Consider the following 12,931-nt stretch of genomic DNA (forward strand, 5'->3'; position numbering starts at 1 on the left):
CTGATTGCGACTCACGTCAGGGAACTGGGGGAGTCAAGCTCTCAAATGAAGCGGGTAAACGTAGGAACTTGGCAGTGGTAAACACCTCGGTGACTCACCAAATAAGACATCATTTTGCGAGGAAAAAACTTAATTCTTGACAATATACTTGACATTAATCTCTCCTCAACAAATAGAGCTTCAGGAAGTCAAAAGTCTAATGGCAGACAGAGAATTCAGAACTAAAAAGCCGGTAAAGTCTTCAATTGAGAATAAGTCATGTGTAGAGGCGGCAGGAGACTCCTTTAAAGACGTCTTGAGTTATGGATGAAAAGGATTTTGTTACTTGAGGTCCATAATACCAAGCAGATAACTCTCACCTTAAATGGCCTCTGAGACAAACCAGTCAAGAGAACAGACGCCTATCACTACACCTCGTCTTCGACAGTTTGACATTTCCCGCGTCGACATGGCAACTGGTGAAGGTCAAATGAGCATTGGTCAACTTGAAGGTCAGAACACTTATTATCTTTGATAATAAGTTGTCATAAAAGAATAATGATTGACCTTCACGTACGCACTTCATTGAAATGATATATTATTACCTTGACATATGAATTAATCAAAACAAAATCATATTGAATAGTATATTTCCCAACAATATACTGCACTATCTGCTCATTTCTTCGTAATTACCCTATACATTTTAATCTAGAACTTAGATGAAAAAAGAAAGCTATACTATACTTCATGGTTTACTATATTTTAGACTTATATACCTCATATGTAGGAAGGTTTAAGGGAGTGTTTAATGTCCAAAAACTCCTCCCGGTACACGTTACATGATCCACATTCAGCACATAAACCTTTCATAGAAATTCTGTGTCAAAATACACAATTACAATTTTTCAACAAATTATTTTACTGTATTATAGTAAGACTGCAACATCATTCGAATCTGACGTTATATGAAAATTTTCAGTTATGTTCTTATGAATATTATCATGCTCTATATGATATAAAATTGATAGAGTAAGCTATATTTTAATTGCGTAAGTCAGTAAACATGGAAAAATTATTATTAAATCACATTCGAATCTGGTTTGTTTTTATCGTGACGTCATTACCGCGAAATGTTTTGAAAAGTTGATACGTTGGCGAGAGGTTCCAGGGAGGGCAGACGTAGGGGAAGATAAGAATATATGCCGAACAAAACCAATATGAATCGAAGCTAGTGTCTGGAGTATCAAATGCTGTGATCTCTCTTTAATGAAGTGAGTAAATTAAAAAACTATCATTTTTAGATCACTTGGAAGGCATTTCCGAGACGTTTCCATTTCTTACCTGGTTTCCCTAGGATTTAAATATATTTTCTAGTTTAATATTTCGTTTACTCAGGCTTCGTGCTTGTAGTGTCTCCTTTCTCTAGTTTACTGTCTTAGATTCATTTAATGGAAACTATTGCACACAGTTTACAGATAACGGGATATCATTTACAAATTGCACTGGTATAGATGTGCCAGGATATGTTCTCCAAAAAGTATGCTACTACCACCTTAAAACACTGTACCAACGTGCTATCCTACAACTATGTGATTATACTACCTTATGATTCACCTTGCATAAGGGAAATAATAAGGTACAGTCATATATTTTTACAGTGGCGCTGTATTAGCTTTGTAATCACAACTGATATCCTCTAAATATCCAGTATGACATCTCTTAGTCATTTCTGTATACTTAGAACTTTCTATTAATACCTATCTCTTTAGCATTCAACTTTCATCTGTCCAGATTGTCGCTAATGTACTGTATTATTATTCTATCTAATCCATATGTCAACATTTGTACCACTTAACTCGTTTGTAACTCCTCTTGGTAAAACTTTCCTAGTTCCACAGTCATTAAGTTTTAAGATTTGTCGACCTACTGATCGTTAAGTAATGATATGTTTCATCTGCACCTCTTTCTTTATTCTTGGGTTGATTCAAACTGTCTGATCTTAGTATTACTATGAAACTGAGTTTTGCCTGATAGAAAGTCAGTGCTTAGAAACATTCATTTCGGTGATTAGATGATGAGGAAGTATCATGAGCAATTTACAGGGAACTTTATTGTGACAAACACTGTAATTCTTTATCCTCATATCTTCTGTACCCTCAAACACACACTCACAGATATATATATATATATATATATATATATATATATATATATATATATATATATATATATATTATCCCAGGGGATAGGGGATTAAGAATACTTCCCACGTATTCCCTGCGTGTCGTAGAAGGCGACTAAAAGGGGAGGGAGCGGGGGGGGCTGGAAATCCTCCCCTCTCGTTTTTTTTTAATTTTCCACAAGGAGGAACAGAGGGGGGCCAGGTAAGGATATCCCACAAAGGCCCAGTCCTCTGTTCTTAACGCTACCTCGCTAACGCGGGAAATGGCGAAGTTTAAAAGAAAAGAAAGATAAATATATATATATATATATTTTTTTTTTTTTGCTTTGTCGCTGTCTCCCGCGTTTGCGAGGTAGCGCAAGGAAACAGACGAAAGAAATGGCCCAACCCACCCCCATACACATGTATATACATACGTCCACACACGCAAATATACATACCTACACAGCTTTCCATGGTTTACCCCAGACGCTTCACATGCCCTGATTCAATCCATTGACAGCACGTCAACCCCGGTATACCACATCGATCCAATTCACTCTATTCCTTGCCCTCCTTTCACCCTCCTGCATGTTCAGGCCCCGATCACTCAAAATCTTTTTCACTCCATCTTTCCACCTCCAATTAGGTCTCCCACTTCTCGTTCCCTCCACCGCCGACACATGTATCCTCTTGGTCAATCTTTCCTCACTCATTCTCTCCATGCGACCAAACCATTTCAAAACACCCTCTTCTGCTCTCTCAACCATACTCTTTTTATTACCACAAATCTCTCTTACCCTATTATTACTTACTCGATCAAACCACCTCACACCACATATTGTCCTTAAACATCTCATTTCCAGCACATCCAATATATATATATTATCATTATTTTTTTTATTTTGCTTTGTCGCTGTCTCCCGCGTTAGCGAGGTAGCACAAGGAAACAGACGAAAGAATGGCCCAACCCACCCACATACACATGTATATACATACACGTCCACACACGCAAATATACATACCTATACATCTCATTGTACACATATATATACACACACAGACATATACATATATACACATGTACATAATTCATACTGTCTGCCTTTATTTGTTCCCATCGCCACCTCGCCACAGGTGGAATAACAACCCCCCCCCTCATGTGAGCGAGGTAGCGCTAGGAAAAGACACCAAAGGCCCCATTCGTTCACACTAAGTCTCTAGCTGTCATGTAATAATGCACAGAAACCACAGCTCCCTTTCCACATCCAGGCCCCACAGAACTTTCCATGGTTTACCCCAGATGCTTCACATGCCCAATATATATTGTTTTTCAGTCAGTCTTACCTTACAGATTGGGCAAGATGGAGGCTGAGGTGGCAAGTGAACCTGTGGATGACAAGCATGAGCTCATACAGCACGTTTCGAAACCTGATAACCGTACTGATGATTCTGGTTATAGTTCTGATGTACTCGTATCTCCAGAGCTCAATAGAGGTTTCACGGTACCTCAGTGTCTTGATGCATCCATCGATAGTTTCAGCCTCATACCTGGTATTGCTAAAAAAACAGTTGAAAGGTGAGTATCTTGAGTTCACTATAGGGATTAGCTGTGGATATTGTTTGAATTTACATTTGCTTATGTTTTCTGCATGTGTTAGTCACTTTCCAGACTGAAATATTCTCCATACATTGTTGTACTTGTTATGGCAAAAGTATGCAGAATATTATTTGTTTGTTATGTCTTTATTATTGTATCTTAAATTTACATTCATTTACCTGTGTTTTTCATTTGTTTGTACATTATGAATTGCTCTTTAGTCATTTTTCAACATTTAGTATCAGAAACTTATGATTAAGTTCATTAATGTTAGACATCTAGACAGTTAACTGTTTTGTGTAAAAGTAAAGCTAATGCTTATTATTGATTTCAGACTAACAAGTACGCCACATAGCAGCAGTGATGAGTCATTGCCAAAAATTGATGTATTGGATGGTGTTACCAAAAGAAGGCAGATCTTTGGGGTCCCTGTTTTGGACTTATCGTCTCCGCTTGAAATTTGTGAATTGGAGTTGACTTGTAAAGAAGATGCCAACCAGTTGAATAGCGTGCCCTCAAAATGTGACCAACCAAAATTAAGTACAGAGCAGAAAACACAGCCAGTTAAACAGACTACCAAGCAAAAGGAATCATTATCAAAGTTATCCAGAAAATGCCGAAAACCCCAGTATATTTTTGCTCGAATGTTGAAAGAAGCAGATTACCTGGTTGTAAAGGTCTTGGCACATTTATCTGGACAAGATCTGTTAAACCTTAGTCATGTTAACAGACAGCTCCGGGAAATGATACTTGGGAATAAAAGACTTAATGCCAGAAGAGTTGCTTTCATTAATGGAAGAAGAAAGGAATGTGAAAATGTTGGAAAGGTAGCTGAACATACTTACTTTTGATAATTCTGTATGTCATTTTCTTGGCATTCCTTTTTGACTTTTATTCATCAAGTCCATTGCCCCAAGCAACCTTTCAACCTGCTCACTTCTGGCTTTCCTCTAAACCCCCACCCCACCTTTTGTTATAAGATGGTCCTCTTCCACTTCATACAGACTTATGAGTGACAACTTCCCCCTTGCTGTCTATTTCCTAGTACTTTATCTAAAATCATTTTTATCACTGTAAAGCTGTCTTACCTATTTTAATTCTTCCATCCATTCTGCCATGTGCTTCCTCGACTGTCCAGTCTCTGACTGTATACACGGCCTTGTCAGTGGCTCTGCACATTATTTCATGTTGTCCATCCGCTTCATTTGTAGGCTTGTGGTCTTCACTTAAATCAATTACTTCTAATCCAAAATCACATCCTTACTCTCGCCTATCCTTCCCTACATATGTAGTTATGCCGAGTGCATCCTGCAGGTTTTTTATCCTGCCTTTATGCTCCATCATAGCTTTGCTTCTCTTGTCCACCTCTAGTACTCTAGTATTTTTCATGGTTCCTATAACAGTCATCAAGTTTCTTCCCCCCCGTACTCTAAGTCCATCTGTGTGTAATGACCTATTTGTTATAACCTGTTTATACTGTATGCGAAGGAGTTTTACACATCTCTTGAACATGTGCCAGTATCCTACAGATTATGCGTAGTGGCAAACCTTAGGTCTTTTTCACACATTCGTGCTGTTTTTTCTTACTAGTTAATAATTGCACTAATGCCTTCTTTTGTTCTGTTCCATCCTCATGACCTTCCACTTGTTTGGATTAAATATTATTGAGCACTTGTCTCATCAACTTTGGGATTTGTCCAGGTCTTCTAAAAGGACAAGGAATCTTTGCCATTATTTTTTTCATAATCTTGGCATTATCCACAAACATATTTAGATACTTCTTCATTTCATTAGACAAGTTATTTACAAACACCAGGAATAGCACTGACTGAGCCAATTGTAACCCCAGCCCACTATGGAATTTCATATGTGTGTTTGTAGGTTTTAAAACTGTCACTTGTTAGGTGAGGTAAGAATGTATGCTGACGACTTGGAGTGTTTAGTTATGACTGGGATTCCTATGCTGGTATGCAAGGGTCCCTTGTCGAAGTGCATCCGTACTGATATAATCCTTTCACTCCACAAGTTTTAGTAAAATCAAATTGGAAGTTCAGCATTGCTTTATGAAGGGTGGTAATAGGGGACAAAAATTTTAAACTTCCAGTGAAAAAATGATACTGGACATGCATTACTGAAATGGGTAATGAACATTTTTTCCTTCTCAGGAAAACTTCAAAATGAAGATGTTAACTGAAGGTTCAAGTTCCTCATCATTTGGTACACTGTCACCACGTAAAGCACTGTCAACTATTGAAAATCTTCAACCAACTAGTCCTGCAAAGGCTTCATCCACCTTCCATGTTGCATCTCACACAGTGTTTGAAAGTTTTATTGAGGTTAGTAAATTATTTTCAAATTTGCTGCAATTCCATTTTTACTTTTGATTCTTGTTCCCAATTCCATAGACTGGATTGGATCATAATCCTATGCCCATTATGATTTCACTGAAAGAGGAACTTCTTTATTAATAAATTTTTTTTATCATACCTTTTTGCTGTCTACTGCATTAGTGAGGTAGCGCAAGGAAACATATGAAAGAATGGCCCAACCCACCCACATACACATGCTTATTAATATAAGCATCATTTACATTTCAATGATGGACACTACATAAAATTATGAATTGGAGAAAAATCCTTTACTACCACTATCTCTACACTTATGACACTTCAGTGGCATCTAATCCCCAGTCATTTCTGTGGCATCTAGAATGCCATAAACATATCAGAGGACTGGTCTAATCATTTCTTCCCAACTTATATCACTTTAATTCTTAATCCTTCACTCTGTAGCCATGCTGTCATTGTGGTATTTACATCATGAAGGGTCTTGGGATATGATGAATCAATTTTTGTCATGTTATAGGTATGGGCGATGTTCTGAGTGCATTGCTGGGAAGTGTGGAGTCAGATGGGTGTATGTCTACTGGGGTGGTATGTAATTAAGACTGAGTTAGGATCGCAGATGTTTGGTGCTTGTCAGGCCATGGATATGTTTTGTTACCATCATGTTTTTAGGGGATGGTGGGGATCCATGAATAATTGTTTTTGAAGTGCAAGGCAAGGGAAAGCTTTTTCTTTCTATTTGGAAGCTAGTTTGATTTTGATGGGATGGGTCCAATGCTGTTACAAAGAATTAAGGCCCATCCTTGAGAGTATGATACAGCTCTTCCCCCAAATTATTAACAAAGCTAAGATGGGCTCAGAGTCTGAAAATTGTAACAGAATCAACACCAGGATGTAAAAATGGAATGCCAGTATGAAGAAGGATCATATGGAATGGGACTCTCCTCTAGTGCTACAGGAATTATGACTCTAGTGACACAGTAAAAGACTTCAAGATACTCAAAAATTTGATAACACCCTATAAATAAATGGTTCAAAGTACACAGGAATCTGGTTAACTAGTAATAATGGGCTGAAGCTTAAGTAAAAGTTTTCATGCCAATATAGGGTAATACTTGCAGGACAGAATCACTGTAAACTGGAATAACTTACCTGCTAATACGTTACCAAAATAGGGGACTTGTTCAAGAAGAGTCTAGATGATTATCTTCCATTGGTAATGTACCATTAATTAGGTAGAAATAAACGTTAATCTTCAGGGCCATCAGAGTTCCAGACTTATAGATCTGTTTGCTGTGTGCTCTCCTTCTCACAAATTCTATCTTGCTGTTTTCAAGGCATTACCACACACACTTTATTCTGCAAAGACTAACTTTTGCAGTTAAACTATTAGTTACAGTCAGAGCATGAGTATGACAGTACATATATCATCTGTATGTCAATTGTTTCAATTTAAAGGAAGGCCAAAAACTACCTCAAGGGGAAGAACTGCAGAAGTGTGTGAAATGCAAGTCCCCAGCAATGGTACAGAAATCACAGCAAAGGGCAGTGTGTTCTCGTAAGAAGTGTGGCTATGATTATTGTATCCGATGCCACCTTTCTTCTCATCGCAGACCCCAAGATTGCTCTGTACTTAAACCACGCACAAGACAAGGGAATGGAATATTTTCAAATAAATGTAAGAGAAGTTTACGGAGGTTATGACTGTCTATTGTGAAAATTGGTACTACACCTAAATATCTCCCATGCTTGTATGATTTACTTCATCAATTCTAAGTATTTCCTTGGAAGAAAAGTCTTCACCCATAATGTGCTTTCACCAGTTGTATAAAGATGTGTTCTTGATTTGGTATAAATAATTTTGCCTTTTCTCATTAGAGTGTCATGTATATTTGTAGATTTTAAAATGTATAAGAGTAATGAATTTTGTGTGTCTGTGTGCCTGTGCATGAGAATGGTATATGTTAAGTCAAGGAACAAAGATTTGAATATATTTTTATTTCACAAGCCATGTATATCTCATGCTGTTGATGTAACGTTTGGTAAAGATAGTGTAAAGTAATCTTCAGATAAAGCTTAAAAATTGGGAACAAGTTTACTATATGTAATACATATCTCATACCATGATAAGTCAAGACTAAATAAGATTAAAAAGTTTATACATTGAAACTGTCCTAAGCCCTCAGTTGATAAACATTTTCAAGAATTACTGACTACTCTTTATAACAAATGGGAAAACTATTTTTAATGTGTGTATGTGGTTTTTCAGATGTGGTGTAAATGTTTTTTACTTTTCTTATTGAGTCCTATGTATATTGTAGGTTTTAGATTTATAAAAGGGTGGTGAATTTGTGTTCATGTTTGTCTCTGTATGAGAAAGGCATTTGTTGTCACAAAACAAAGATTTGTATATATTTTTTGTTACTGGGTGTGGATATAACATTTTGGTAAAGTAATACACAGATAAACCTTAAAATATGGAACTAAGTTTTGCGAATGTAGCACATTTAGTTCAAACTATGACTACATATGCTATATACAGTTCTGAGGCTTTCCATGCTGAATGGCTCTTGTGGACTGGGAGGGGTACAAGAGAAAGATGAAAACATGGCAAATGAGAGATAGGCGAGACAGTATTGATAAAATTTAAGAAGAATATGTCAGAGGTGAATTGTGCGAGAAGAAAACAAATAGCAAAAGTGAGGAGAGTGGATGGAGAAGTGGTAACAGGCAAAGATATACAGAAGCAATTTTTAACGTGTTAGATGATGATGTGAGCTAGTGTTGCCCTATGCCCGTGGCCTATTAAGGGTGAGGCATTAAAGGCTAAGAAGCACCACGAATTCAATTATGGAGACTTTCACTGTGGATGCTCCCCTCAGGAAATTCCCGAAGGGAATGTGCATCAGAGAGATAGATAGTTATATGATAAAGTGATAAGATGGTGGCATGCAGATTCAGAGAATCACAAAATTGCATAATAGTGTGTGGCAAAGTGGCTGAAGTTGAAGGGATTGTAATGGAAAATCTCAAGAAAAGGGATGACAATGTTCTTAATTGGTTAATCCATTCATTTTTACGGTCCAAGAAGAGATTCTTAAAAACAAGCAGGATGCACGTATGATGCCCATGTAATTATGATTGACTTACAGAAGTATAAGTGTTGAATATGCCTTATATTTAGGTTTATTGGAGAGTGATTAAGCAAGGGGGTACCATGCACAGTACATAGGATTGGTGAGAAGCAGTGGTGGCATCAGGAGGTAGTGGATGTGTGGATCAGGTGTTTTTTGTGTGTATGAAGTAGTTGGAGAAAGACAGTGAATTGTATGTAGCACTTGAGCAAGTAGGGAGGGAGAAGAGTGAGTGGCTCTTGATGGAGAGTGCATGTCAAGGATGTCTGGCATCACCATGGCTATTTAAGCTGCTCATGGATGGATTGCTGAAGTTGGTAGACACAAAGGCCTTGGAGTAAGGGGTAGGTGGGGGCCACGGGAGGTGAACCAGTTACTCATAGCATATAACATGGTTAAGCTGACAGACTTTAGAGGGAAACTACATAAGCTGTTGAGAGAGTTTGGGAGAGCATGTACAAATTGAGAGTAAATGTAAAGAAAAATAAGGAAATGAGCTACACCAGGGAGGGGGTTAGGTTAGGTTAGTTTTAGAATCATTCTGGATGGGGGAAGACTTGGAAGAAATGGAGTTTTACATACTTGGGAGTAGACTTGACAGCAAGTGGAACCATGGGGGCCGGAGTGTGTCATAGGGTGGGAGAGGGGATTAAGGTCCTGGGTGCATTGATGAGTGTTCAAGAGAAGTAATTGTCTGGTAGGGCAAAGATGGGCAAGTTTGAAGGTATAGTAGACCCGAGAGTGTTGTATGAAAGCGAGTCTGTGAGCACTGAATGTAAAAGAACTGAAGAGGATGGAGTTGTTGAAAATTACGTGCCTGAGGATATGTGGCGAGAGGCAGGTTGAGCAGTTATGGAATAACAGTGTATGAGAGAGCTGTTGTAGTAAGTGAAGTAAGATTGAAAGTACCAACCTGGGAGTGCTGATAAGGGTTGAGCTTATAGAGAGGATGAGCTGAGAAACAATGACTAAGATCTTTGTCAGAAGTGGAGGGAAGGAAGGGGAAATTAAGGAGATGGGAGTGAAAGAGGCTTTGAGGTATTGGAGACTGAAGATTCAGGAGGTCAACACGCATGAATGATATAGAATTAATTAGACCGATGAGGTAAGTGGGAAAATATGTGGTGCTAGTAGGCTGACTGAAGGAAATATGCAGTCAAGGTACACCAGGAAATACTCTGTATGACTTGTCCATGGATGGTAGGCTCTGTTTTAGGTACAATGTACATACCAGGTAGGGAGTGGTAAGTAGAGAGAGGACGAGGTGCTGGTAAGTGTAATAGCATTCCTCAAGAGTGAGCAGACAAAGGCTTACAGGGCCTTAATCTGCAAGTATGTGTGAAAACAAATGGGATCATTTTTAGGGAAAAAGAATCTTTTCTATATTTTGAAAAATCCCTTGTCTTTAAACCCATTTGTATTGTCTACAAGATATACAGTTATTAGTTTTGATACATTCACATTCTAAGAACTGTAATTTTACATTTTTTTTTTCACTGGACAGATGCTTTTAATTCAGTTTTTTCAGCATATACGTTAGTATGGATCCATGATTATCATACAAATATTACTCGTGTTCATTGTTATTAAGTTCATGTACAATACTGGTAGGGGTTTTCTACTCGATGTTTCTCAACTCTTATATCACCGAGATTGCTGAAAGCTTACATTTTTCTTGAAGATGATCATATTGAATGGAAAATTGCCTGATAATGATATTTTCTTTATCAATTTGACACTATGGATGGGAATGCCATTAGACTCATGGCATTAAAGGATCGCTTATGGGAGACCAATCACCTGTATTTTACTTATGAAACTTTTAAACTACAACACTGCCATATATTTACTGGAATCTCATTATGAACAAATTTTTTTATTTAAATGTCTTTACTGAAAGGTGAACAAGCAATTAGATACCATTTCTGGTCTCTTTCCTGATCAAACATAAGTAAATTAATGCTTTCTTTACATGTTTATTTTAGAATTTGAGCCTCTCCATTGGTGAACAATAAAAGGGAATTTACTGATGAATTCCTGGTCAATATAACTCAATGATTCACATCACTACTGTTGGTAGGAAAGTAAAGGTTTTACTGTTTGTGTTATTCAAACATGCACACCAGTGTCAGAATCACAAGATGTTATTTCAAGTATTTTAGATGGATACCCATGTTTACGCTTAGATACTAAATTGATATAAACGTTCAACAAAATACATTTAATGAATAAGAGCTCTTGCAACAATCCAGTTCACCAAGACTTGCCTTGAAAGGTTTCCTTATAGAATTTTGTTTAAATGATAAAGAGGGATAAAGTTTTTCACATATTCTAATGTTTTTCTTTAAATAAGGCCGAGACAATACATGTAAACCAATATATTTCATCAGGCAGGCAGTAAGCATAACTGTAGCTCAGAAAGTTTCTATGTATGATTGGTGTTAGACTTTAATCTAAGCTTAATATGTGGATCACTTAACCTAATTTTTGGAATTTACATCAAGTGGCAACAAATCTTTATGTACATTATTTTTGATAAACGTCTCTGTACAGCTCAAATTTAGAGATTTTATTTATTTTCTATTTTAACTATAAATTTGAAATATTTATCTGGAATTTGTATTTCATTTCCTGTAAGAAATAAGAGAGGCAAAAAGTGTGGATATGTTGATTGTATTTACAATGAATTTAGTGTGACTTTCACAATTTTGTACAATGCCCTGCAATGTGTTGAGTGTTGTTAATAGTCTTCAAACATTTATATCTGAATGGTTGTAAACAACATGCATTTGCCAAGACATTGTTTTACAAGTTACATATTCACACAATGTTGGAATTTTTTTTTTTTTATAAAACTTCCATACAATGAATGATCCACAGTTGACATGCTTTTAAGTGAACGAGTAAATAGCTACATACAGATTATGTTACATGAAAAACCTAACTAGTCAACAACACAATCAACCACTTTCTAATGAAATTATTTAATGGTGTTTAATGCAACTGCAGTTTGTACTAAAGCCACAATGCTACATTTCATCTTACACAATGCTTTCAACACCTCATCCCTCTTCATCAAATCACTTTCAGTGAATATCTCACTTCACACACCACCCCAACCCAAACACCTTATATCTGCCACCCTATCATCAAACACATCTGACAATCCTTCAAAATACTCACTCCATCCCTTCACTGCCTGTTACCACATCCTCATTTGCCCCTTTCACCAATGTCCCCATTTGTTCTCGTTTTTCTCAATATTAACCTCCCTCAAAATCATCTTATTCTCCCTGAAGCTTACTTGTTCACCCTAACTCACTCCTCTTTTAATACCACTCAAACGTCATTCTTTCCTCTTTCACTTTCACCTTAACCTTGTCATCCCACCAATCATGACTCATTCTTACCTGCCCACCTCCATATGACACATTTCTCTCATTCATAACAGCACTGCTCTGCTAAATACCTCCCATTTCTCACCCATTCCCCTAACCTCATTTGCCATTGTATTTCCTTACACAAGTCTCTTTTCCAAGCTAACTTTCACCCACCTCGACACCACCAGGTAATGATTAGACCTCTCAGCACATTCACATCGAAGAGTCTCTCTCTTGCATACCTAGTCCATCAATTATGATGTAATCCAAAAGTGCTAACTTACCATCTTTCCAACTGACTCACGTGTACTTATGCGTCCCTTTAAACC

At 37.2% G+C, this 12,931-nt stretch overlaps 1 protein-coding gene across 1 annotated transcript; it reads left to right on the plus strand.

Moving 5' to 3' along the window:
* The first annotated feature begins 1,112 nt into the window (after positions 1 to 1,112).
* LOC139761161 (F-box only protein 5-like) lies at positions 1,113 to 11,833 on the plus strand. The gene is made up of 5 exons (XM_071685130.1): positions 1,113 to 1,253; positions 3,498 to 3,722; positions 4,078 to 4,570; positions 5,909 to 6,079; positions 7,547 to 11,833. Exons 1-5 carry the CDS (start codon positions 1,249 to 1,251, stop codon positions 7,790 to 7,792), a joined length of 1,140 nt encoding a protein of 379 aa, XP_071541231.1. The 5' UTR covers positions 1,113 to 1,248; the 3' UTR covers positions 7,793 to 11,833.
* Positions 11,834 to 12,931: the final 1,098 nt, after the last annotated feature.

The sequence above is a fragment of the Panulirus ornatus genome, chromosome 39 (assembly GCF_036320965.1).
Source record: "Panulirus ornatus isolate Po-2019 chromosome 39, ASM3632096v1, whole genome shotgun sequence".
Lineage (NCBI taxonomy): Eukaryota > Metazoa > Arthropoda > Malacostraca > Decapoda > Palinuridae > Panulirus > Panulirus ornatus.

Excerpts from the sequence above, each read along its gene's own strand:
- LOC139761161 (XM_071685130.1), top strand. Across the intron at positions 3,723-4,077 it reads GCTAAAAAAACAGTTGAAAG|ACTAACAAGTACGCCACATA; the intron begins GTGAGTATCTTG and ends TATTGATTTCAG. Across the intron at positions 6,080-7,546 it reads TGTTTGAAAGTTTTATTGAG|GAAGGCCAAAAACTACCTCA; the intron begins GTTAGTAAATTA and ends TTCAATTTAAAG.